At 38.1% G+C, this 23,589-nt stretch overlaps 1 protein-coding gene across 1 annotated transcript in view; it reads left to right on the top strand.

Annotated features, from left to right (window-relative positions):
- Positions 1-9,342: 9,342 nt before the first annotated feature.
- LOC122396695 (furin-like protease 1, isoforms 1/1-X/2) overlaps positions 9,343-23,589 on the top strand; it is a 213,588-nt gene continuing 199,341 nt past the window's right edge. Inside the window, exons 1-2 of the mRNA XM_043395308.1 lie at positions 9,343-9,693; positions 16,172-17,526. Of these exons, the coding sequence (XP_043251243.1) occupies positions 17,353-17,526 (174 nt within the window). The 5' untranslated portion in view covers positions 9,343-9,693; positions 16,172-17,352. The remainder of the gene's footprint in view (positions 9,694-16,171; positions 17,527-23,589) is intronic.

The following is a 23,589-nucleotide window of genomic DNA, read 5'->3' as shown; positions in this document are numbered from 1 at the left end:
AAGATATCAACGATATAATCGCACTTTACGTCTGAAAAGAAGTAATCCACGAGCTACTTCGAAATAAAAGCATTTAAACGAACTTCCGCGGAGACTGAGAAAATATAAAACTTGTCCATTAACTACCCCAAGCAACGAAGATCAAAGAAAATCCTTTTCTCCCCTGGCGTCTCAAACTAAAGAAGTCGCGTAATCATACTTACGATCGCACTGAGACATAGAATGACCCACTTCACGAGCTACATAGAGTAAAAACTTTTTACATTCTTTTAAGCTATGGTTTATAATCGGCGTGCTACTGCAACCGAAAATGAATATTCAAGATGAGAAAGTGCCAGAGGGCGAAATAAAGTACGAGGCGTAGAAAGCTTCTTAAAGCCATCAGCGTGCCACACCTAGAATATTAAAATTTTTATTACAACTAAAATACAATTGTAATGATATTTTAACGGAAGCTTCCCAACAAATTAACGTTAACGTTTTAGTTTCATTTCCACTATGACGACAACTTTACACACCTCAAAAGAGAAGTATTATGATCTAAGCAAATAAATAAATATGTTATATAGGCTAGTACATAAGAATGCATGATGTTATTTAAAAATACAGGAGGTAAATTACTTTACTTAAGTTTTTTAGAACTTCGCCCAGAAATGGAACTTAAAATAATTTTAGTTGGTAGAAAAGGGGGGGTAACTGGTATGGGTGTACGTCAGTTTCGAATAAATGTGAATGTTTCATAGAGTATCTTCTGAATACAGCGTAATTATCTCGTAAATTGCATAAATTTTTCGTTTTATGTTCGTGCACGTGTAGATTGACAGCGCCTCTACGCTGATATCAGCAAATTCAACCTGCTTGCTGCTCACATAAGACAGGAACATTTCCGTTTGTAATCTTGAATAGAAATTGCCTGCCGAAATTTGTTTGCCTCCGAACCCTAGCATGTAATAACAGCGTATTCCTATCCGGCTGAATTTCATTACGCACATATCCTGCGTGTGTTTCTGCGAACACAGCTTCGTTACTGAGAAATCACCGGGTGTTTCAATATCTATCATACAATAATATTATATTGATAAAAGGTTTTCCGTTGGGAATTAAATGAAATTAATTCGGGGAATGATAACGACAACAATTTAGAATCACGTATTATCATTGTTTCGAGAGTCAGCAGCTTTACTGTTCTCCGTGAGTAATTACACTTCAAATAGAACAATGTTACTTATTTTTTTTTTATACAATAAAAGATTCTAGAGTCCAAAATGAAACGAAAACCAAGAATACCAATTTCTCCACCTACTCGAATTTTTTTCTCAAAACTACGTAGAATTTCCGGGGTATATCTATTCACCAAAAATGATTGTAATTGACCCCTACAACTGGAAATAATTTTTTTAGAACGATTTGAAAAATTTTTTTCGTCTTACTTTGGCCTCTAAAATCTCTCATTCGAATTTTTTCCAGAGGTGAAATATATTTCATTAGATACTGTGCAACGCTTTTACTGTTGTAAAACGACAATATATAGGTGCCATTAGGGTAAGATTGCCTATTTTGAATTGCATTCATAAATAATTGAAATTAGTATTACACATGTACAGTTGTACTTGCACTGTACTTGAAATAAATTAAATTTTGCTTAATCGAATAATACATCGTGCAGTGTCAAGTTAATAGAATTATAAATTAGCAAGATTATAATAATTTTAGAAGTATTAATAATAAGAATATTACGATAGAGTAATAACAATGAAAATGATAATATTGCTGGACAAGCTAATTAATACTCAGGGCACTAATTGTTGTACATGTACAGAATTGTATTCCATAAGTTACTTTAGTTAAAATCTTAATTGAAAATGCTACTAATTCACTATCTTTTTTTCTTAATCGAGTTATAAATATACATGTACAAACGTATAATATAAAATAATGTATCGTTGTTATTAATTCTGTCAATGGGGCTCTTTGTAGAATTTTCAAAATTACATCGTATAATGGAAACATTTTAGTAATTAAAGTACAAATTCATACATAATACATGCTCAACAGCTTCGAGAGAGATATTATTTTAAGTGTGCTCAAAGGTTATTAAGTTAATTAATTAACATCAGGTGTATTGAGTATAACAGAAATCTTTCATGGTTGTTATAAATTACTGCTATCCCAGCTTCATAATTGTTGAACGGTATACATTCAGGTCATCCAACGGGGACAATCGCTTTTTAATTGGCTTTTATTCGCGACTACGGACAGATATTGGTTTCGTTCACCGAAATTTTCAGTAATCCTCGATTTAATTATCTAATTGTCTTGAACTCTGTACTACACAATACAAGCTAAAAGAGATTAAAAATCACCATAACTATTCCCCAGAGAAAAGAAGAATTTGATTATAATAAAGGTTTCAGTAAATCTCTTAGGCTCTTTAATTTAATTATAATCCTCTTCGACATACAAAATCTTAGTTCTGCCGAGTAATATACCTGATTTATCAAATCCGTTATGGAATAAAATTAACGTGTATTCGGTATAACATGATCATTTATTACCTGATTATAAACTATATTTATTAATTATAAGGTTGTAAGTAGGAGAATAATATTTATTTTTTAAATATATAGTATAAAGTTGCAAAAAAAGAAATATCAAAATATAACATTTAACAAAAATAAAGAAAGTGTGTTTTCAAATAATCCAGAATTTACTCTGACCAGACATTAATCACCTGGTTGAGGATAGGGCTCACTAGATTGATTCGTCTTTTTCTAACAACAAAAACTAGACCTCCCTCTTGCAGCAATTGCAATAGAGTAAAGTACTATCGATACACACATAGTAGAAGGATGTTCAGCACAGAAAACAAGAAACGTGTCTCATAAAATAACAATTGATTTAGAAAAGTTACAGAAATAAACTGTTGTTCCGATTAAAAGGATAAAATAAATTGAAAGAAACAGGATACGCACAAATCGTTTCGGCGCAGTTAAATGTAAAGTACAAAGATACGTTCTAGAACCATAATGCTCGTTTCAAGGATGTACTCGTTAGTTAAACGTGAGTGCAATTAAATTACTGTTTGCAATTATCTGAGTATCAAATTGCAACACGACTTGCGAATTCCTATTACTGTCCATTTAATCGTTGCGGTTATCAGTTTGAAACTTAGACTAACTTAAGACTAACCTTAGTCGTTGTAGTTCAGCTTTATGTATGTGTTCGAGAAACTCAAGCGTCGTTGATGACGACTAGAGCTCCTAATGACTTCTCGTTTCCTTAGAATGTGAATTTCAAAATTAATTCATAAATCTCGCCCTTTACACTACAGACACACATTGGACGCTATCAGAGTTGCACACTATTAAAATTGAATAAATAAGCGAATTAGTTTTTATACATTTATTCATTTATAATAGCGGTTGATACTAATATTGCTTGATAAAACCTGTTTTATGAAAGCAAGTGCTAGTAAAATCTAAGGAAAGGCGTCTATGATTATTAATCGATTTCCCTTACAAAGCACTTTGATACTCTATCGTCGACCTAGATCCCTTGAATGACAGTAACAGCCGTTATTTCGATGAAAATGACAGCGAAATGGCATTATAGAACGACACTTAAGGAATATTGAAGAGGAACTAAAGAGAACAATTTGTGGCAACGTCAACCTAAGCGAGAGGTAAGATTTTTTTAAAAATGTTTTTTTACTCGAATATACTTTCATCGAAGTTTTACATAAGAATTTGTTATCAACGTTATTTCACCTAATATACAAAAATTAACAGCTAAAGAGGGTAAATCACATAATTTGTTCACCTCAAATAATTCCTAAAGTATGCATTCCACAAGAAACTGTTTTATGTAGAACATATACGGTATCGATTGCACTGAATTTCCTGTAAGGAAGTATTCAGCTTTATTTGCTATAATTTAATAATTACATTTAAATATAATACTAGTATCTTTAAATGAACTTCATGCAATCGGAGAATACGTAACTAACAAACTATTCCGACCAGCTGGGTCGATAATAGAGTTAATCTGTATCAAATACCGAACAACCGAGAAGATTTAGCCAAACTTTCAAGGAAACTAATTCGACCATCCCACGCTGTATTTATAGCAACATTTCGCCCCAGTTAATTATCAAATTACGAAGTTCATCCCGAATCTGTGAGCCTGTAAATGTCCATAAGCGTATCCTTATTGATTTTCCTTTGCAACCATTTCGCGATGCTCTCGAATGACAGCACTGATAGCCAACGCTACAGTGAACTCGACAAAGATGTGTGTCTGACGGGCTGAAATCTAAATTGCTACTAGATGTAAGAAACATAATTAGTAGAACACTGTCTTGACCAAATTAAACTAGCCCGAATTCTCTGGACCTGACAACACAATCAAACGAAGGAAATTTCGATACGTTACAAACAATTACAGTCTGTAACAAACATATCAATTGAAATATTATCTTAGGATATGCAAAAGAAATGTACATATACGATGTAACAATTTTTTGTTCTTTGAATATGTTCCCCTTTTATCGTGTATGGATAATTTTAACTGGCAGTTAAAACAGGAAATTGCCAAGTGGTAACTGCACAATGCAAAATTAATAATAATAGTAGGAGGTTAACCTGGTATATTATATATATTTGGCGACAACAGTTTTGTCCATTTGATACATGTAATGAATGTCAGCAATATTTCCGTTATATCGCGATAGAAAACAACATTTGAACGTCGGATTGTAAAACCATCAAATGGCACGATAAAGTTTGTAACTCCCCGAGCTGCGGTTTTGCCAAATTTTAATCAAACAATCGAACGGGGCAGGAAGCGTCGATAAAAAAAAAAATATAAAAGAATAATTTGAAAGAGCACGTTCTATTCAATCACGTGTCCCGGGAACAACGAATCATTTATTCCGACATTTAAATGCTAAAAAATAAAATCACCTTTCGCCTTCGAATTCTCACGGTGCGCCGTAAATAAAATACAGAACTAAATGTAAAAAACATACGACGTTTAAAGACGACGAAAGAAGCGTTCTTATCTCACAGTCCTTTAATAAGAAATTTGATATCGAAAATAGTCTCGTATGTTGTTTGGAATAGTCGTTAACTATTTTTCATTCACTTTCATTTTCGATAACTTCTTCGTTGTCGTTCCTGTCTCCCGTCCATCAAAAGTGACTGGCGAAGATTAATGGAAAAGGCGAATGACGAGAAAAATAAGGACGCCGTTGGTGGCCGGAAAAATCGGATCGGCCTGCAGCTTCTACTCCAACACACGATCAATCTCTTTTTCCAGCTGCCTTGTAAATCGCTCTGCACTCGCTGACTTCCGCAAAGTCGATGCGCGGATCGGAAAAACATGGGATTCCTAACTCTCGTCAGAGATTTTCGCGTTGCTTGGAGAATATGCGAACCTCGAGTCGCTGCATTGCTGTACTACCATAAAGATCCAAGAATGCAAATTTTCTCATTTTCTCAAGGAAGATTATAAAATCTAAAAACAAGTCTCACGAGTAAACAAACCCGTATTAGAAATAATGGAGAAAATATTTATTCAATATCAATATATGGAACATATTGTAAGAATACATGTAAGATGGGAAGTACGTATTTCGTTAACCCAGACCTGAAAGTTTGGAAAACTGTGGTTACAATTTGATTTATATCGAAACTTTCCCGCCATTACAGAGCTGCCATTTATCAAGATTGGTGTTAACAAAAAATACAAAAATAAAACTTTCTCATTACGTTTAAAGGTGAAACCCTTCTTAATAACTTAGATAATTCAATAGAGGTTTATCTGGTATTATAAGTAATCATTTTGTACCTGGAAGCATGCGTTAATGAAAAATGAAATTCTCCGCGGTTAAGTCTGCTGCTAACTTTAATATCCTCCCCTGGCGTTAATTAGTCGTTAGGTACGCGACAAGCGAGGACAGGAATACGAATCATGGTCGTATATTGCAACCAAAATTCACGCAACGTATTCCAAACTGTTTCATGTCGATTCGCCCCGAAAATTGCCAAACACTCGCACGATACCTCGTGCGTGAATCTTTGATGCGCAGCACGCTGTTCGTTTGCGTTTCACGAGGGAGAGCAACTTCTTCGACAGTTCGATCCGACTGGTGCAAACGATCGTAGCCTTAAAAGTCGGGGAAAATATCGCCGGGAACAGCGCCGTGAACGTATACACAAACGGCTGTTCCTCTGCCATGGAAATAAATCAAAGGTATAAAGGAGTAAGATTTAAGGGAGCCAAGAATTCAGGCCTGGTTACTTTTTGGGTAACGGGTATCAGGCAACGGTGCTTTCAGGATTTAGTGAGTGTAATAAAAGGGGGTAAGTCGAAACGGCGTGCAATTCCAGGGGTGGAAATAGGAAAGGAAATTTAAGCCGCCGGTTACGCGAACTGCTATTACATTAAGTCATTGAAAATGTATGCTACGCGAGATGTTTGCTCGAAATAAGGTTGAGCCGATGCTGATAGCGATGCTTCATTACGCGGGGTTTTAAAGAAATTGGAAAAGTTTAGTTCAACTTCTCTAATAGGGGCTGTCGTGAAGAGAAAACTTTGTTTCTGACGCGAAAACTAAAACTTCGCCGGTAAATTAGGTAAATTTCATTCACTTCACGGCATTAAAAATTGTAATATCGAGAAATGAGTTGGAAAGGAATTTGTTCTACATTTGTTATGTCTTCGATGTATTTTTAATTGTAAATTTGTTTGCTCTTGAAAATCGATAAATAAGTATCGAGAGGAATGTTCTTTTTCTAGTCGATCAGAGTAGCAGCATAGATTTCGACGATTGAGAGGCAGGCTTGACTGACGTATGAATAGTTTTATACCGATGTAGAAATTGTTTCGCGACATTTGAAACTTCCTAATCGCATAATATTCACTGAATAGTTCGGTATAGCTGAAGCGTGTGCAAGAGTTGCCGAGTCACGTGTGGCTGTGAATCTCATTAAAGCGTTGAATTTTCAATACGATACGATTAAGTGTACGTCGGAAATACAGGAATTATACCGTAGAAAGAGCAGACTGCGGGAAAAGTGAAAATGATCGTCTAAACGTTTCGAAGACAGAAAAAAATATAAACAAATCGATCGGTGTAACCATTGAGCCTGCGCGCGATTGTAAAATATTGAACTTTTTAAAAGTTTTCAGTGCCGTTGGGGTTTATGTAAAATATAAAACTCGTGACGAAAATGCTGTATTTGTTGAAAACAAAGTTCGCAGTAACCGTATAGTTTCGTGTGCAAACCGTGAACTGAAACTCATAAATTCCTGTCCATTATCAAATAGCGTATGAAATAAATAAAAGAATGGGTTTTACATATGGGATTTGTATTTGTTCCGAAAGTACGCCGATAGCAAAGCCCTAGGATTACAACTGTATTCCATGGAGCGCAGCTTTCGGCATTATGGATAAAGGTAAATCACGTAGACAAAAATAGAAGGAAGAACTAAAATTAGCCGGTGATACCAAAGTAGTCGCTTTTTCATTTTCTCGGCGTCTTTTTGTGGGTTTCTCGTTCGCCTATTTAGAACATCGACGCATACCCCTTCGCCCTACTCTGCGAACTATAATCCTCTCATATCCAGAACAATAGGTCTATGTACAGTGGAACCTCGTTTATCCGAACACGTCGGGGGGGACAAGGCAGTTCAGATAACCGAGGTGGTCCGATAATAGAGGTTCAATGCTTATCCCTCCCACCGTGTTTTTAGTCATTCACATGATCGGGGCTGACGGTCGAATAACTGAGGTTCGAATGTTACGAATTGAATTGATAAAAACTAAATATATTTATTGTGAAGTAGACTTGATTCCCTGGCCTGGCTAAAATCTATTGCATTAATTCTCAATAAAAGTATTCGGTCGGACCTCAATCTTCCTCTCAAGATTTCCTCCACCACATTTTCAGTGCTCATTGTTACTCACCTCGAAATCCCCGATATTCTAATCATCGTCTCTCCATTATCCGCGTTTCGTTTAACCTTCCCCGGTGCGGCCTTCCGCTCCGATATCTTCGTTCGTCTCTAATTCTCCGTCTCACGAGGATAACGACGCTGTTGTCGAAGGTGAGAGGGCAAACAACCGAGCGTCCGGATCGTAGAAATCCGGATATATTCCACCTACAACAGTATCCGTGCTCGTTATCGACACGCTTGTTTAGCATGCATCCTGTGCCCGTGTCACCAGAACACCGTCGACAAACAACGGCTTCCCGATATCGTCGTCCGGATACGCGGAATCAGGTACGCAAGTTTTGCCGTGCATTGATACGAACCACGGCAGGTGGGTAAGGCAAGGTGGTAAAGAATCGAACGTGGACGCGCGAGTGTGCACGGGCGCACGCTTTATCCGCCGCATCGGAATGCGTGGCCGGTGCTCAATATTCCGCGTAGCTTTCGTTCCGTCTCCGTTCAATTCGTAGCTTAAAAAGGGAGGTATAAAAACAACGGAGAGAAAGAGGCGAGGAGAGAAACCAGGTTGATGGAGCTGCTTGCACTTGCAGCAGAAGACGCTGCTATAGAAGACGTACCGGTATGTGCATGTGGAAGACAAACGAGCGGGAAGAAGAGGGTTGCGGTGAGATGGAGAAGGACAAGTTTCTGGTGGAACCCCCAGGGACGATCAAGAACCTTGTTGGGCCCATGTCCGACGGGATCGAGCGGCGAGAAGGTCTCGAGTCACAAATACGGTCAGGCAGTACGGTGCTTCACAACTTTCTTGCATGATTCTACGGGGTTTGGAAAGTATTCTTTCGATCGAATTAACAATTAATCTCAAAGTAGCTTTTATTTTAAATTTTATTAAAACATTTTATTAAATGATCGAATCGAAGGAAATTGAATACGTGGAGGTAACGTAAAACAATTTGCATGGCTGAATGAAGGCTTCCTCTAAATACCCCGTAGCTAGGGGAAGAGATTAGGTCTTTAAGGAATTAGATTCGTGCCAAGAGCGGCTAACGGTTAGATTCTAACGGGTACACTCGTAAGATACGGTTAGACGACACTGGTACCCTTCTCGACCTTTCACGCTAACCATGCGTCTCTCTTTCTGTTCCATGAAACGGATGCATAACACAAAAGAGAAAGAGAAGTACACGGCCAAGCGGTTGCCGAGTGACTGAACGTCGCTGCGGGTGGCGTGGGACGAGCGGGGTTGCGAGTTTGGTCGGCGGGAGAAGCCGACCGGCGGGTGGGGATAGGCGAGGGGAACGGTGAGAAGCGATCGGCCGTGGGAGGGGGAAGATTGGAGCGTCGTAAACGGACGGCGGGGCAGACCGTCAGTCAGCCGTGCTACGCTGTAGGGATGAGACTGAAACGAGGAACGACGTCGCACGATCCGATATTCGCGCGACGACGGTGACACGGTATATAGACTGCATGCGGCTCGCAACGATACACGTAACGCGTCAGGACTTTTGAATTCGCTTTCCCGTCGAGTAATCGTGACGTTAAAGTTTGGCGGCACGAGAGGCGTGTTTCCCAGGCTGTGCAACTGTGCGGTGCTATTCCCGTTTCTCCATCTTCCGCATTCCTCGCTCCGATTGGAGTATCTTTCTTCGTGTACGAGCGTGTATCGACGGTTCTGGGATTATTGCGCGCAGACGGATCTGTTTGCCAGAAGAAAAGCCGGAGGCAGCGTCAGAAATCGTGAGTGAATATTCTATTAATAAGCAGTTTGGGCGAGCGTTGAGTGTGTGGATTTTGTTATCGTCGATTCTCGCGACTTGTCAAGACGCGTCTGTGCGTGACTTCTCCTTTCGCTATCGAGACGCGTGCTCGGAAACCCGTTACCTTGAGATGGCTTCGCGAACCGAGTTTACAATGGACACTGGCGACGCGCGAATATTCATGGTGCTGTTTCGTCGCGTCCGTTCTTTTTCGACGATACGCGATCGCGTCTTGACAGTTTTGCAACGCGAATGCTGTTCGCCGGTGTATCGGCAACGAACGTGTTCTGCCCACGTGTAGTCGTGCCTCGTTCCTAACCTATCTGCATTCTTGCCCGATTCCGTGAACTCGGGACTAGTAACCGAAACAGTTCTTGTATCGGTTATTAGTTTTAGCAGGTTACGTACTAGTTAGATACAAAGAATTCCGATACAATTGTTGCTTCGTACGATATATAATTTTGAAGTAAAAACAAACATGATGCAACTTAAACGTGAACTTAATGCGTAACGATACGAAATTCTATCGCGTATACGCATTAGCAACCAAGTAGGAGCTCTGTAACCAACACCGGTATGTATACCTATAATTATGACGCAATAAGCGAACGTTTATACTTTCGTTTCTATATTAAGAAATACTTTTGAGTACTCATATTTTGTGGTTACGTTTCAAACACCTGTTTAACAATCAGTTCCGTCTTACTCGAACGTCAGAGTACCTGATTCGATTCAATGTGAATTTCTATCTACTTGAATTATGCGAATGTTAGGTTCGTGTCTCGTAACATTCGATAATCTCAATGATTACGGGTTAGGATCGTGATCGGGAGGGGTTTGTTTACGTTTTTTTTGTCTCGGCGAAAGGTGAAACGTGTTTCCTTAGAATATTCTACGTCTCGTCTACAAAGATAAGCATTCGATGCCGTTTTTATCGAAACTGGGACCGTTCCAGCGGCCATATTTGACTTGTAAATGATATTCGAACGTTACGTACGGGCGATAAGTTTCTCGATCGCGTGGTTCGATACCATCGTTCCGATAATCCGAACGAAGCGGCGCTGCGCGACGAAATGCGGAACGTTACAGCGTCAATCGCGAATCGTGTGTCAGCCGTTTGTATTTCCTTGTCGAACGACAACTTTTCAAATTCTAAGATCGTGACTGCTGGAATTGCACGTGCAATATCTAGCGTGCTATCCGAACGAGTACGCGAGTCGCACAAGCCGGTTTTCTGCGCGCCTCGTTTTCTTGTTGCGCGAACCATACTGGCGTGAACTTCATGGCAGTCCGTGACCCCGAGTGTTTCCTGTTACGAGAAAGGCCTTTGCGTGGCTCGGTTCGTTGCCATTCCTTTTGTCCGCGTTAATGACCATTGTGTAATCAGAATCATTTAGCAAAAATTCAACCGTCTACGAACATTCAAGGTATTTATTTCGTTATTCTCCAACGTTGACTTCTTATTAATTTGTATTATGTAGATGTGCGTGATGAATTTTCGTTACAATTTTAATGAAACAGAGTCGCAACATATAAGTAGCCCGAATTACAGACGAGTAATTTCTTTAATTGTACAACGTTAACTTGGTATTTCTGAAATCTGACAAAGGAAAATTGTGGGGGACCTCTTAGAGTAGAAATATTCTTAATTTTTATTAAGAATAACAATTGGACTATTGTACGAAGAACGTTCATTTGTATAACATACTACGCATTAACGCTTTGTCTGAATTCTGATGCTAGAATTATACACTCACAATTACGTGGTAATTGGTATATCAACACGAACCTACAGGAGGGCAGCACCTGCCGGCTCATATTTAAATGAATACACTCAACAACTTTTTCGTATAATTTAAATCCTTTTTAAAAGTAATAAAGAATAATGCATTTTACTATATTCCTGATCTGTAATGAGATAGATATGGGTATTTATCTGAAAGCTAAGCAACAAGAATTTTGTTCATACTATTTGTTCGAATATGGAAATTCGAGTATGGGGCTAATCGCGACATCTGTTGTCATACAATAGACATTGTATTGGTGTCATCTAAGCTTTATAAAAGTGCACGTTGCCGCCCTCTCTGTGCAGTCGTGTGAATATACAATTGTGATTTCGTCAATTATTATTTCACCAACCAACACTATTGGCAATTATTATTATACACGGTGTTCGGCCACCCCTGGGAAAAATTTTAATGGGAGATTTTAGAGGCCAAAATAAGACGAAAATCAAGAATACTAATTTGTTGATGGAAGCTTCGTTAAAAAGTTATTAAAAAATTAAATTAAAGAATCTCAAATCGTTCTGGAAAAATTATTTTTGGTTGCGAGGGTCAATTACAATTATTTTTGGTGAATAGACATAACCCAAAAATCCTGCGCATTTTCGAGAAAAAAATTCAATACGGCCGCAGCTTTAAACGTTAATAATTTCTTAACGAAGCCTCCATCAGCAAATTAGTATTCTTAATTTTCGTCTTATTTTGGGCTTTAGAATCTCCCATTAAAATTTTCGTAACGTTTCAAGCAATAATAGGCGAATAATATTGATTGATCTTTATCAAAATATCGAAACATAATTACTTTATTGAAAATATTCTTTATTTTATGAATAAAAGAACAAAGATACTGTAGTCGAAAGCTTTAAAAATAGAAATATTCGTAGAATTTAATTTTGTTAACAATTTGTGTTCATTAAATTTAGTTTGTACTTGCATCCAATGACAAATTAGTAATCAAGCTTTACCTTATAATTTAATTCTACAAGTACAACATTTTATGAAAAATTTCATGATTCCTCGGTAAGATACAAATTTAATTTGTTTCACACGGAACAAACGCAAAGAAAATTTACATTTTATCGCGGTTTGTCGCGCGTAATATACATACCTTTTTAAAAATAAGCGATGATATAAGTTAATAACAGTCTATAGCAGGTATTGTAACTTTCATAAGAATATTATTCGAATATTCGTTTAATTAATATTTCACGGCATAAACACCGCTGTTTTACGTATTTTCAAGGAACAATTTACAGGCGAATACAGTCGACTGCTCATTATACGCAGTTGTTATTATCTGCACTCCCAAATTTACAAGCGAAAAGATAAATTTAATCTTACAGTTGGTAATTTGTATATTCCGATTACATGTCGGGGAATGTTTGAGTTACAAAAAATGCAAGCCTGGAGATAATGTTAGTCGAAACTCCGGTGCGCCTCACAGGTATTCTTGGACGGTAAAAGGTCCAGCCTAATGGTCGGTCTCTCTCAGCCCGTCCAAAGCGAATGTAGCTTATAATTTCACGTTATTAGGGACGGAGAGCATTGGAAGACAAATTTTGTACGGTTCCGACCCAGTTAGACCGTCGCTCGTTCCTTTTCCAGTTCAAAGGAAATTGCTTTTCATGGATTTTTTTTTTATACCTGCAGCTGTACCTTGGTATTCTTGTCGCGCCGGTTAGGAAACATTCGACGATCCGCGCAGACCGTGCGTACAGAATTCGTCCTCTTTGGAAGGAACTCGGGCACATGCCGACCAGGTAGATAGATCGTGGGGGCCAAAGGTCGGTGGTTATTACCTGCTAAGAGGTACGGCCTCATTCGTTTTCATTTGGCCCGTGTGTACACGCCCAGCGTCCATATTCGTTGCCAAGGCGATAATTAATTCGTTGAACGGTTCGCTCCGCGAATCGAAAGGGTTTCGTGCGTTCTTTTGTTCCGAAATTACGACACGTTCAGGGAAATAAAAGGTTCGTCGATCGAAGGGCCAGAAGCTTTAAAGAGAGGCCGTCGTTTGGCTTAAATTTAATTCACTTCTCTGACGCTGTCTCCCTCCTCCGTCGTCTCTTCGTTCTCGTTCGCTCTTTATCAACGGAGCACCGAGCACGGAAGTAGAAGAGGAAGACCGCAGAATGCAATTTCCTCGAGGCATGAAGTAGATGTTCCAGTGGACTGCAATGGTACGGCATAGGTCAACCAATGCGTCGCAGGACCCTTTTTACGAAAATCTGCACACCTCGGGGTGTCCTTTGAAGCTCGGGACAACGTCAGGATGCCTTCGCCGGTTCTAACTTACAGCGCGGTAATTTTCATAATTCTTGCGCGGGTAGAAGCCGAGCTTAAAGACTATAAGGAAGTACAAGAGGGAGACGTTAATTTAAATTTCTCCAGGCTTTCGTGAGAGTTCTGCTACTTCCGGATTCCAGCGCTGGTTAAAAGGTCTTACTGTTGCAGGAACATGATTTCTTTAGAATTGACGATTACCGTAAAATCTCGAATATAATGCGCGCATGTGTTTAATACGCATGCTTGTTTTAGCGTGAAAGTTTCTGGGTAAAATGGTAATCCGCGTATGGTGAAACCTCATTTATCCGAACAGGTCGAGAGACAGGTTCGGATTACCGAGCAATTCCGATAATTCAGGTTCAATAGTTATTTCCTCGTCCTCTATTTATTAAGTCGGATTATAGACGCTGATCACCAGCCTTTTTTTTAGTATCCATATTGCAATGACCATTGGAAACTCTCCGAATGAATCCTTAATCCAACTCTGAGTAATTAGAAACATCAATTGTACGCACTATGAGGAACTGTAATTATCAGGGAATATTCACTAAATACATATTCAGAGTAGGCGTTTATTTGTTCGAACTCTGATGCAGTTTGGAATTGAACATAAATTTTATTCTATATTTCTATCATTCTTGAAACTTGAATTTATTTCCTATTTTCTTATTTTTATGAACACGCGGTAAATACAGAAAAAACGTTCTGTTTTTTAGTTCTCGATATTAATGAACGCAGAAAAGCTATGATAATACACTCCGTGAAACATTTTTAGAAAATAATAGGCATCTCTCTCGACTAGCCATCTGTATCGAAAATACCTAAGCTGTTTCGTAAATAAAAATGCTACAACCGTGTTCGTGTTTCGCATTTATATGTTTAAAACTGACTTTTGAAATTTACTGGTTTGAACGAACGAATATCGCGGGCGCAATTTCACTTGATCGTGGCGAAAACGTTTTATCGAATTGTAACCGCGCAAACCGCAGCTTGAAAATGGAATTCTTTTTCATGAAACGCAGTGACCTTTAAAATGCATCGATAATAAGAATCGGCAGACGTTTTCATTCTATTCTTCGAACCCGTAGAATTGCAAAGAACATTCTCTCGAAACGCTACAAGTATCGAGACTAAAATAATGCACATATACAAAAAGAATTAGTAGCAAACGAGAGAGATAAATTTCATTCACTGGGAGACAAAACTGAAATATCGTGTAATCCACGTGAAATTAATTGAGGATTTGATTCATCATTTTGCTATTTTTAAATATTTAAAAAAAACAGGGTTGACTGGTATTAATCACTGGTACAATTTGGTGAAATAAAAGCACAATATTAATTATGTTTTGTAGATTTCAAAATAGTCTTTCGAATAATCTTTCAGAATGAAGTGCTATTTCCACTTATACGATAGTTTGGTTGTTTCAATTTCGTGTACATTAATAAACAAGAAAAAAACACAGATTTCCTTAGTAAATTTCTCGTAGGAAGGAAATCAGGTCGCGTTATACGCTGAATGCAATTTTCCCGTTATGCAATGTTACTATCCCCACAGGTATCTATCCTGTTTCTTTCATTTGAAAATCCGACTCGTTCGAGCACTCTTCAACTATGAAAAGATGATGCAAGTTGCGTGACCGCAGCTGTTTGAAACGTGGAACTTCAAAACCAATGAAATACCGCGTCGACGTGTGTATTATTCAAAATGTATGATATTTCGTATCGTTCTCCATAATCTCAGAAGATTGTAGAAAACGTGTGATTAAGTCTGATGTCACATGTAAAATTATCTAAATTACAATGTTTGTTTTCGTGTGTTTCCTTTGTTATTTTCATTTAAAATTCTGAGCTAGGTATACAAGAAGGCTCCGGTAATGTTTAAAATCGATTTTTTTATAAATTCTATATTTTCGGCTTATTTCTTTACGTAGAATCGCCCTCTTCTTCGATTGTTCCATCAGTTACCTTGTATAAATTGTTATTATTACTATCGAGCATGTAGTAGAGGCCGAAAAACGTAGAAGAGAAAGTTGAACGGCATAAGAAGTATACAAACAATGTATATGTACCAATTTGGGATTACCAGGGCCATTAATTTCTGTGAAAGTTGCATTTGAAGGAACCGTTGGCGTAAATTCGCGTTCGCGTAAAATATTACTTCGTTAGTCGCGTTCTTTACAAGAAAATACAGTTAACGATCGTTTCCAATCCCCTCGAGAGAAATGAATTTTAATATCTTTCGTCGCGACTCGATGCCAACTTAATTGTCGTACCGGCGTATCTGTAACCATTCGGAATTTCGATAATCAATCAACCCCCTACTTTTAGTCGTTTGCTCTCGAGTCTATCAGAATGTTTGATCTGCAATTCTTGGAATGGTTTTCAGATTGCAACTCGGATACCAGGTGGCCGAAGATGAACCAAGGGTGAAGTACCAAGAGAGGCGCGTCATCGACAAATTTTTCTAGGCGCCCCGAGCTTTCCCGGAGGATGCAACGATCGATTACGCGGTATCGACCGAGTATCGGTCGATAGATACGTGCCTCGACGTCGGTCGAATGGCTGGCCAAGCGTTCGGTTCTCGTTGTCCGAGTACTGTCTTCTCGCGGTGCCGGATGATACACGAATAAGCATGTTTTCTGCACAGTGAGCCAACAACGCTCTCGTCTACCCGTGGACTCGTTGATCCGTTTCCAGCTGCTTGTTATCAAATCCCGGTAGTGTACGGTTGGAGTGAGTCATCCCGACGTCTTCGCGGAGTTCCTCCCACTCGTCGATCGTACCACCCACCCGTATCGCGAACACCGCGCGATACGAGGAACGACGGGCGACTTAGAAACGCGTCGAGCGTAGTTTTTAAGAAGTTTCGCGGAAGGTGGATCCAGAGTCGCGGTTAGCGAACGTCGATCGGATGTAAAACGGATGAAGGCAACGCTTCGAGTGGTGGGTCGGTTCCGCGAACGTTGTCCTTGATCGAAAGGCCCCGGGTCAGCCACGTGCACCGTGTACACGTCCGCGATTATTGGTATCATGAGTATCGCGTCGACTTCCCCACCAACAACGGCCACATGACTTGACGATCGCCCCCACCCACCGCTGTTCGTCGTTGAGTGAAGGCGGCGACAGTGGCAGTGACGTCACATAGGGAACGACGAGCACGACGACGACGACGACGGCGGCGACGACGACGACGACAAACGACGACGACGACACCGACGACGACGACGAGGACGTGGACGAGGAAAGAAGAGCAGATAGTAGTCAACGGCTGTACTGTGGAAGGTACTTAACGAGTGACATACGCCGCTGGTGGTTCAGTCGGCGGCAGTCAGTCAGTAGGTGCGAGGTGTCCGTTACTGTATTTTGCCTTTTCTTATTACGAGCGTTTCGGCGCGTTAGGTTTATCTCTGCCGTGTGAATACCGCGGGTGTGTGCTGGTGCCGTTGTTCGTTGTCGTTGTTCTTGTTATCTTCGTCGCCTCCTCCGCCGATCGCGGTGGCGGTTTTGGCGGATAGTGGTGGATCACAGTGTTGAGTGTGAAACTGGAGCCGTTAGTGGTAGCAGTCGATGGGAAGAGCTATCATGTGCCCGCAGAGGATTTTTGAACTGGCGATCGTCGCGCTGGTGACTCTAGGTGGACGGGTGACGGCGTACACGAATCAGTGGGCGGTGCACATCGAGGGAGGACCGGAAGAGGCCCAGCAGGTCGCACAGCAGCATGGCTTTCAGTATTTGGATAAGGTAAGGACATTTTTTTTACTTTCATTTCAACCGTTTTCCATAGATTGAACGACTCTTGTTACGGATAATTAAATTTTGAAAGTAAATACAGTTTGTATATAGTTATCAAAACATAATTATATTTAAATGCAGCTTTCCGTAGAACTTGATGAAACGTCGATAAAATTGCTGACGATCTTTTTAGTTCAAATATATGGAAAATGAACTATTTCTTCGATAATGTCGTTGCGTAACCGAGTGTTATTATTGTTCAAAAAAATTTGTAACGCGTGTTATCCAATCATCCTCTTTCAGGCATGAGAATTTTTGAATTATTACCAGGTGTAAATAAATTATTAATAAGGCTTTATCGTTGATGGGCATTTAAAGAACATATAAAGATAAAATTCACTTTTTATAAAAAGCTGTTAAGATATTTGTTGCAAAAAGCCATTTCAAATGTATTTCAATACCATTTATGCAAAGTTGTATAATTATAACCACTTAACTGATTGTAATTGTTAATCGTGGAACTAATAACTTTAGCCAAGGTATTTCACCTATATCTTTTTTGTACTCTTACGAATATTTAAAATAGTTTCGAAAAAAGGGATTCAAAATGTATTATTGTTCAAAAACAATATTTAAAAATTATTAAATTATTTATTGTGTAACACTGAATTTGACTTTACTTTAGTTACCAGTTGATCAATGAAAAATTAATAACATTCAATTTTGCCCTCCTTTCAAGATCATATATTATTTATTTGAATCAATTCCCAATAAAGTTGTTACAGTGTTATTGAAATGGTTCTAATTACGTGCCTCACCTTGTATAAAATGATTCAGTACATACTCAAATGGTATAATACTCGATACATTTGTTTTTGAACACAGTATTTGATAGAAATTGACACAAAAAACGAAAGGAAAGGTGCTCTAATTTGCATGGCGGATCTTATTTCCTAGTCCGTTATGCCCACTTATCTGTACTCTTCATATTGCCTCGCTTCATTTACAGCCTTACTGTATCTTTCGACGAATATAAACGACTGAACGTTTTAAGGTTTACAAGTTAGGCAAGTTGTGTGAAGAAGTTGTTAGCATGTTTTAGAAACACGTACAAATAATGTGGCATATTCTGTTCCGTTTCTTTGTTGCTACTTTTTTATTAAAACGAACCATTGAACAATCAATAAAATATAGCCAACATATAGCACTTTATTCGTAACGTTTAAGCGAGAAATAGTTAAAATTTGATCTGTTCGTTGTGAAATATTTCATTTTTATTTAACGTTTAACGGATAGTCGCTTATCATTTATTCTTTATGCAACCTTTATGTTTAGAAAAGAATGTTTTTAATCTCTGTTATGTGTATACTATATGAATATGTATGCAATATAAAATAACGCATGCTAATGATTGCTCAAAGTGGAAGTTGATATTTCCCAGGAAATTAGTTATGCATTACACGTTGGCTAGCTTATCATGGAATATTCTTCTTTGTGCGTAATTTGTTATGAAATTCAGTAGAGCAACTATTATTCGAATACCGTATAATCAAACGTTACAATATCCGATTAGTGTCATTTAAAGGAATTGTGACGAAAATAATGAAAGAAATCCTCTTTAATTTATATGAATAATCAGAGGCACAAATTTGTACATGTCGTTGATTGCACCCCAGCCTAAGCTATCATTTCAGAAAATGTTTGCAACATCAAAACGTTGATTCCTCAACATCTTAGCGAGTTTTTTCTTTTAGCGTGTGTTATATTCTTTGCTTATAAGTTCATTTAAAAGTAATATTAATACCGTAAAAATCTTCTTATACCAAAAAATGAGTCGATTGAGTTTAGATTGTTGAAATTAGAGTCAATCCATTGTTAAAAGAAATGTATTATTCGTACATCCTGTTCCTGGACTAGTTCGTATAATCGAGGCTCTATCGCGCTGGTTTAAAATTCGATGGAAAATCATTTGCAAGTAAAGAAGTGCAAAGAATTTAAAATATCTGGTAAAGGTTAGGGCTGAACGCTGCACGTTTAACCCAAATTACGTGATGCGACTTCGCGACTAGATCGTTTACCAGTTTCGACGCCATCTTCGGGTTCATTAATTTTATAAAACCTGTAGAAACAGCTCTTCTAAACTCGATAATACAAATTACTTCGTTCGCCATTAATAGCAATAAGCAGGCTCGTTTTCCCTAACAGGAAAAACACAGTAGACTGTTTCTTTTTAATTATCGTTCTTCTTTCATCGAGAGTATTTAAAAAAAAATTAAAACACGTTGTTATGTATAAACATTTCTGAATCAAGAGAACAAACTTTGCCAGCAAATAAGGAAAAGAGGAGCAAAAACGTTCTTCGTGGAATTTTTGGCCGATAACAAAATTGCTGTATCGACGAGAGACGAATGAAAATATCCTTGCATGTGTATTCGTCGCAACAGGCAATCGTTTCTGCCGCACAAGCAAATATACGGTTGCGTTAAATCCACCTTTTAGTTTCATAGTTCTGTAACGTTTCAGTCGGACTTATCCGTACGTAGAGCTTATCGTTTTGAAATCGTACGTCGGGATGACTCTTATTCCGATCACAGATAAATTCCTTGGAGTGCAGGATCGGCCTTGATATCACGACTGGAAATCTTTTCGTGGTTTCGCGATCAAAGTGAGACATTCTTGAGGAGCGGAGCTCAATCATGTCAGGCTCATCCTTTCCTACGACGTGTAATATCGCTCGGTTAGACTCACATATGGTGCAGAATGTATTCTTCGTTTCTCTAAAAAGGAATAGTAATTTCCTTGACACAGTTTACGAGCTATTTCATTATTATCGTCAAATTTCCAATCGATCTTTAGATGCAATAATATTGGTAAATACTGTGCCAGAATTATTGATCTCTTGTTGGCATATTTTCAGAAATTAATTTGGGGATGATGGTTCTTAAAAGCACTTGTTGAAATTCATTCAATTTTAATAGTTTCCTCATGTGGAATTTTTCATGATATTTATATTCACAACGTATATCGTCGCGAGATTCCCAACGTCAAGGTGAGAACGTAAAATTATCTCGGGATATTTAATAAAAATCCCACCCTATTTCGAGGCAATTTTTATCTCAATGAGATAGCATGGGAACTGGGTCACACTTTAACTACTTTTTTTTATTACTCGCGGTGGAATCATCGTTCGATTAACGATCAAAATTGTTATGTAACGTCAATGTTGCATCTTTCCTCCTTGGTAGTTGTGAGTTATACGAGTTCTACGAATTACATTGACGAAAGTATTTATATCCTTTTAGTCAGTGGCCGTGAATATCGTTCCGACTACATATGTACTTCGCATCACTGTCGACGGCGGAAATTAACCTTCGAACGAATCTCCTTTCTGCCTAAATAGTTTTCGTTGCGACTCGCCCCTATCTTCCCTTTCCGCGTCAGTTCCCGTTCAATCGTGAAAACAGAATGAAACACAATCCAGCGAAATGAAACTTCCAGTGAGACGAAGTTTCAACAAGCATTTAAATTCTTCGAACCCAGTCCTGTCCAGAGTTGTTCCTTGAAGTAAAGCAGCATCCCCCTTTCAGACTCCGGTTTCAAATACACGAACACTATAAACGGGATCAATTGACCACCATAAAGCCTGGCTGGCCGTCTATCTCTCGTCTTAGCACGAAAACACACTGGTACATCAACTTTTTTGCGTACAATTTTCCTCTCCTAAGCGATTGAATATATGTATTAGACGTAGATATTATAAGCGTTTAAAAAATGTCTAGGGAAAACAATATAATAGAGTTCGAAAGGTCAGATAAGTGTTAAGAAGGAAACTGGGTATAGCAATTGAGAAATTGCGAGGAAACTTGATCGTTCTTTATGAGTCGTTAACTATATAGTAGATAATTCAGAAGAATATGGTACTAAAAAATCAAGTGGTCGTCTATTAGAGTTAACACCGTAAATGAGACGACAGAGAATACGGCATTGAATTCAACAAAATTTAGCGATTATATAAAAGGAAAATTGAAGTTAAACGTTACATCACGGACAGTTAGATTTGTTTTAAAGAAATATTTTCGGAAGGTCTTCGAACAAAATTTTATATTTATATTTACTGTTTCAAGCTATAGAGTTCCGAGTTGAATTAAATTATGTGGCAGGCCTCCCATATTACTGTAAATTTAATTTCGTTTGTTTGCTTGCATAGTTGAATGACCCGGGTGATAAAATCTGTTTACTCATTTTTGCTAATATAAGCATACTCGCCGCGTATGTGCACTGTGTGCGTTCGCAGTTTGTTCGCCTATCTCGTGTACAGCTACGTTTTCAAGAGCAATTTGCGTCGCCTTAAATATCCAGCAGGTGGTTCATTCCGAGTAAGAATTTAAAGTAAACAAATGATGCGAGATTCTAGACAAGACGAAATTAAAACATTTTTACCGGTGAATTATGTAGTGGGAAAAAGTGGTACAGGTGTAAAATTTTAATCTCAGGAGATTACGGACGAAGTAAAACTATAATAGAAATATTGGTATGCTTCCAAACATTAAAACAAAATACTCTTTTTTAAATCTCTTCCTTTACTTATGTTTTTGCACGTGAATTTTTTCATTCGTACCATTTTTATAATTGCGAAAGGTTAGTACAAGTAGATTTCAAATATTATTTTATCAAAAACGTTTCAAAAAGCATACTAAGTATTAATTGTCAGTAACGTGAATGTTTCTTTAACGTCAGAATTTATTCATGTTTTTAAAGACCATAGAAACACTCTTTGTGATAGCGTAGACAGTTTTACATCATTAATATTGTTTTGTTTTATCACTAATGAGGATACTGCAAGTATGTCGTTACTTTACATTAGTTTACATTTGGGGGGAAAAATGTACGTGGTAACTGGAATTTCTAAGAACATATTTTCTTGACGGATGTTGTTCTGTTTGTGTCGTAACGTTCGTGAAACGCAAAACATGCAAGAATTTTATTACAAATTCCCCCGTTTCTTTCGCGCAATTTTGCAATTGCGTAATGTTATTCCTTAATGGCACTCTGCAGTCTTTTGTTACTTCATCTACTGTATCACCTTTGCGAGAAGGCATTAATTACAAATACTAAGAATTCGTTTCAATTTTTGTTATTATCATGACGCAAAATGCAATACTAAAATGACGTGGAACATCAAGACTTAACTAAACAAATATCCCTTCTTTGTACAAATGTTTCTTCACTTCAGTTAATATTATGTCGGTCTTATATACCGATTAATCATAATTATTGCAACAGAAGTCATTTAAGCTGTATGAGTTTGCCATATCTTATCGCGCTAGAAAGTTTGCACAAACATGCAGTTAGTTGATCGCAAGCATCATGGACGTTAATCAGGGATTAACCGGCTGATGGGTATTCCCTTGTTTCGTCTTTATTCTGTTACGTAAATGGTAATGGTATGTTCACAAGAATGAGCTTCAGCCGTGTTTTCCAGTCAGGGTTTTCCCGTTGTTTAATAAAATTCTGTTAGATTAATAAGTCGTAGCGTTTCAGAAACGAGTTCATGCGGGCTTGAATAGTATGATATTACGCGATAGTGAAAGAAAGTAATTCTATTTCTAGAGCTTTCTAACGAGGTTAGTTCTCTGCTTTTCAAATAACCAGCATTGCCGCAATACATTATCTACGTCCTGCCTCTCGTAACCACACTTGGGATCATTTATTATACTCCATTTGGGCGAATGAGAAGGTAAGGAGTATAATAACCCAATCTACATCTATTGATCGTCGTTGCAATTTTTTGTTTCACATTTTTACCCGCATGTCATGATTTGAATTTTCTACTCCAAAGATGTTGAAACTAGGCAACTCAATAAAGAATAGTGTTATGGGTGTTTTTGTGTTCTAGAATTTTAGTTCTTTAAAGAGAACTTTGGATGTGCTTTTAGTTAAATTGCCTGCGTTTTTGTTTCTCCGAATCTCTCGTGTGAACTTCTGTTTCTTTTTTTTATATCGTTAGTTTAAATTAGTTGCATTAAAACAGGACCATTTCAACGTCAATGTATCTTGGAATCTTCTAAACTA

The sequence above is a fragment of the Colletes gigas genome, unplaced genomic scaffold (genome assembly GCF_013123115.1).
Source record: "Colletes gigas isolate AHSC1104 unplaced genomic scaffold, ASM1312311v1 Colletes_gigas_Sc00008, whole genome shotgun sequence".
Lineage (NCBI taxonomy): Eukaryota > Metazoa > Arthropoda > Insecta > Hymenoptera > Colletidae > Colletes > Colletes gigas.
Note: the sequence above shows the minus strand (reverse complement) of the source record. Positions and strands in the feature narration are given on the sequence as shown.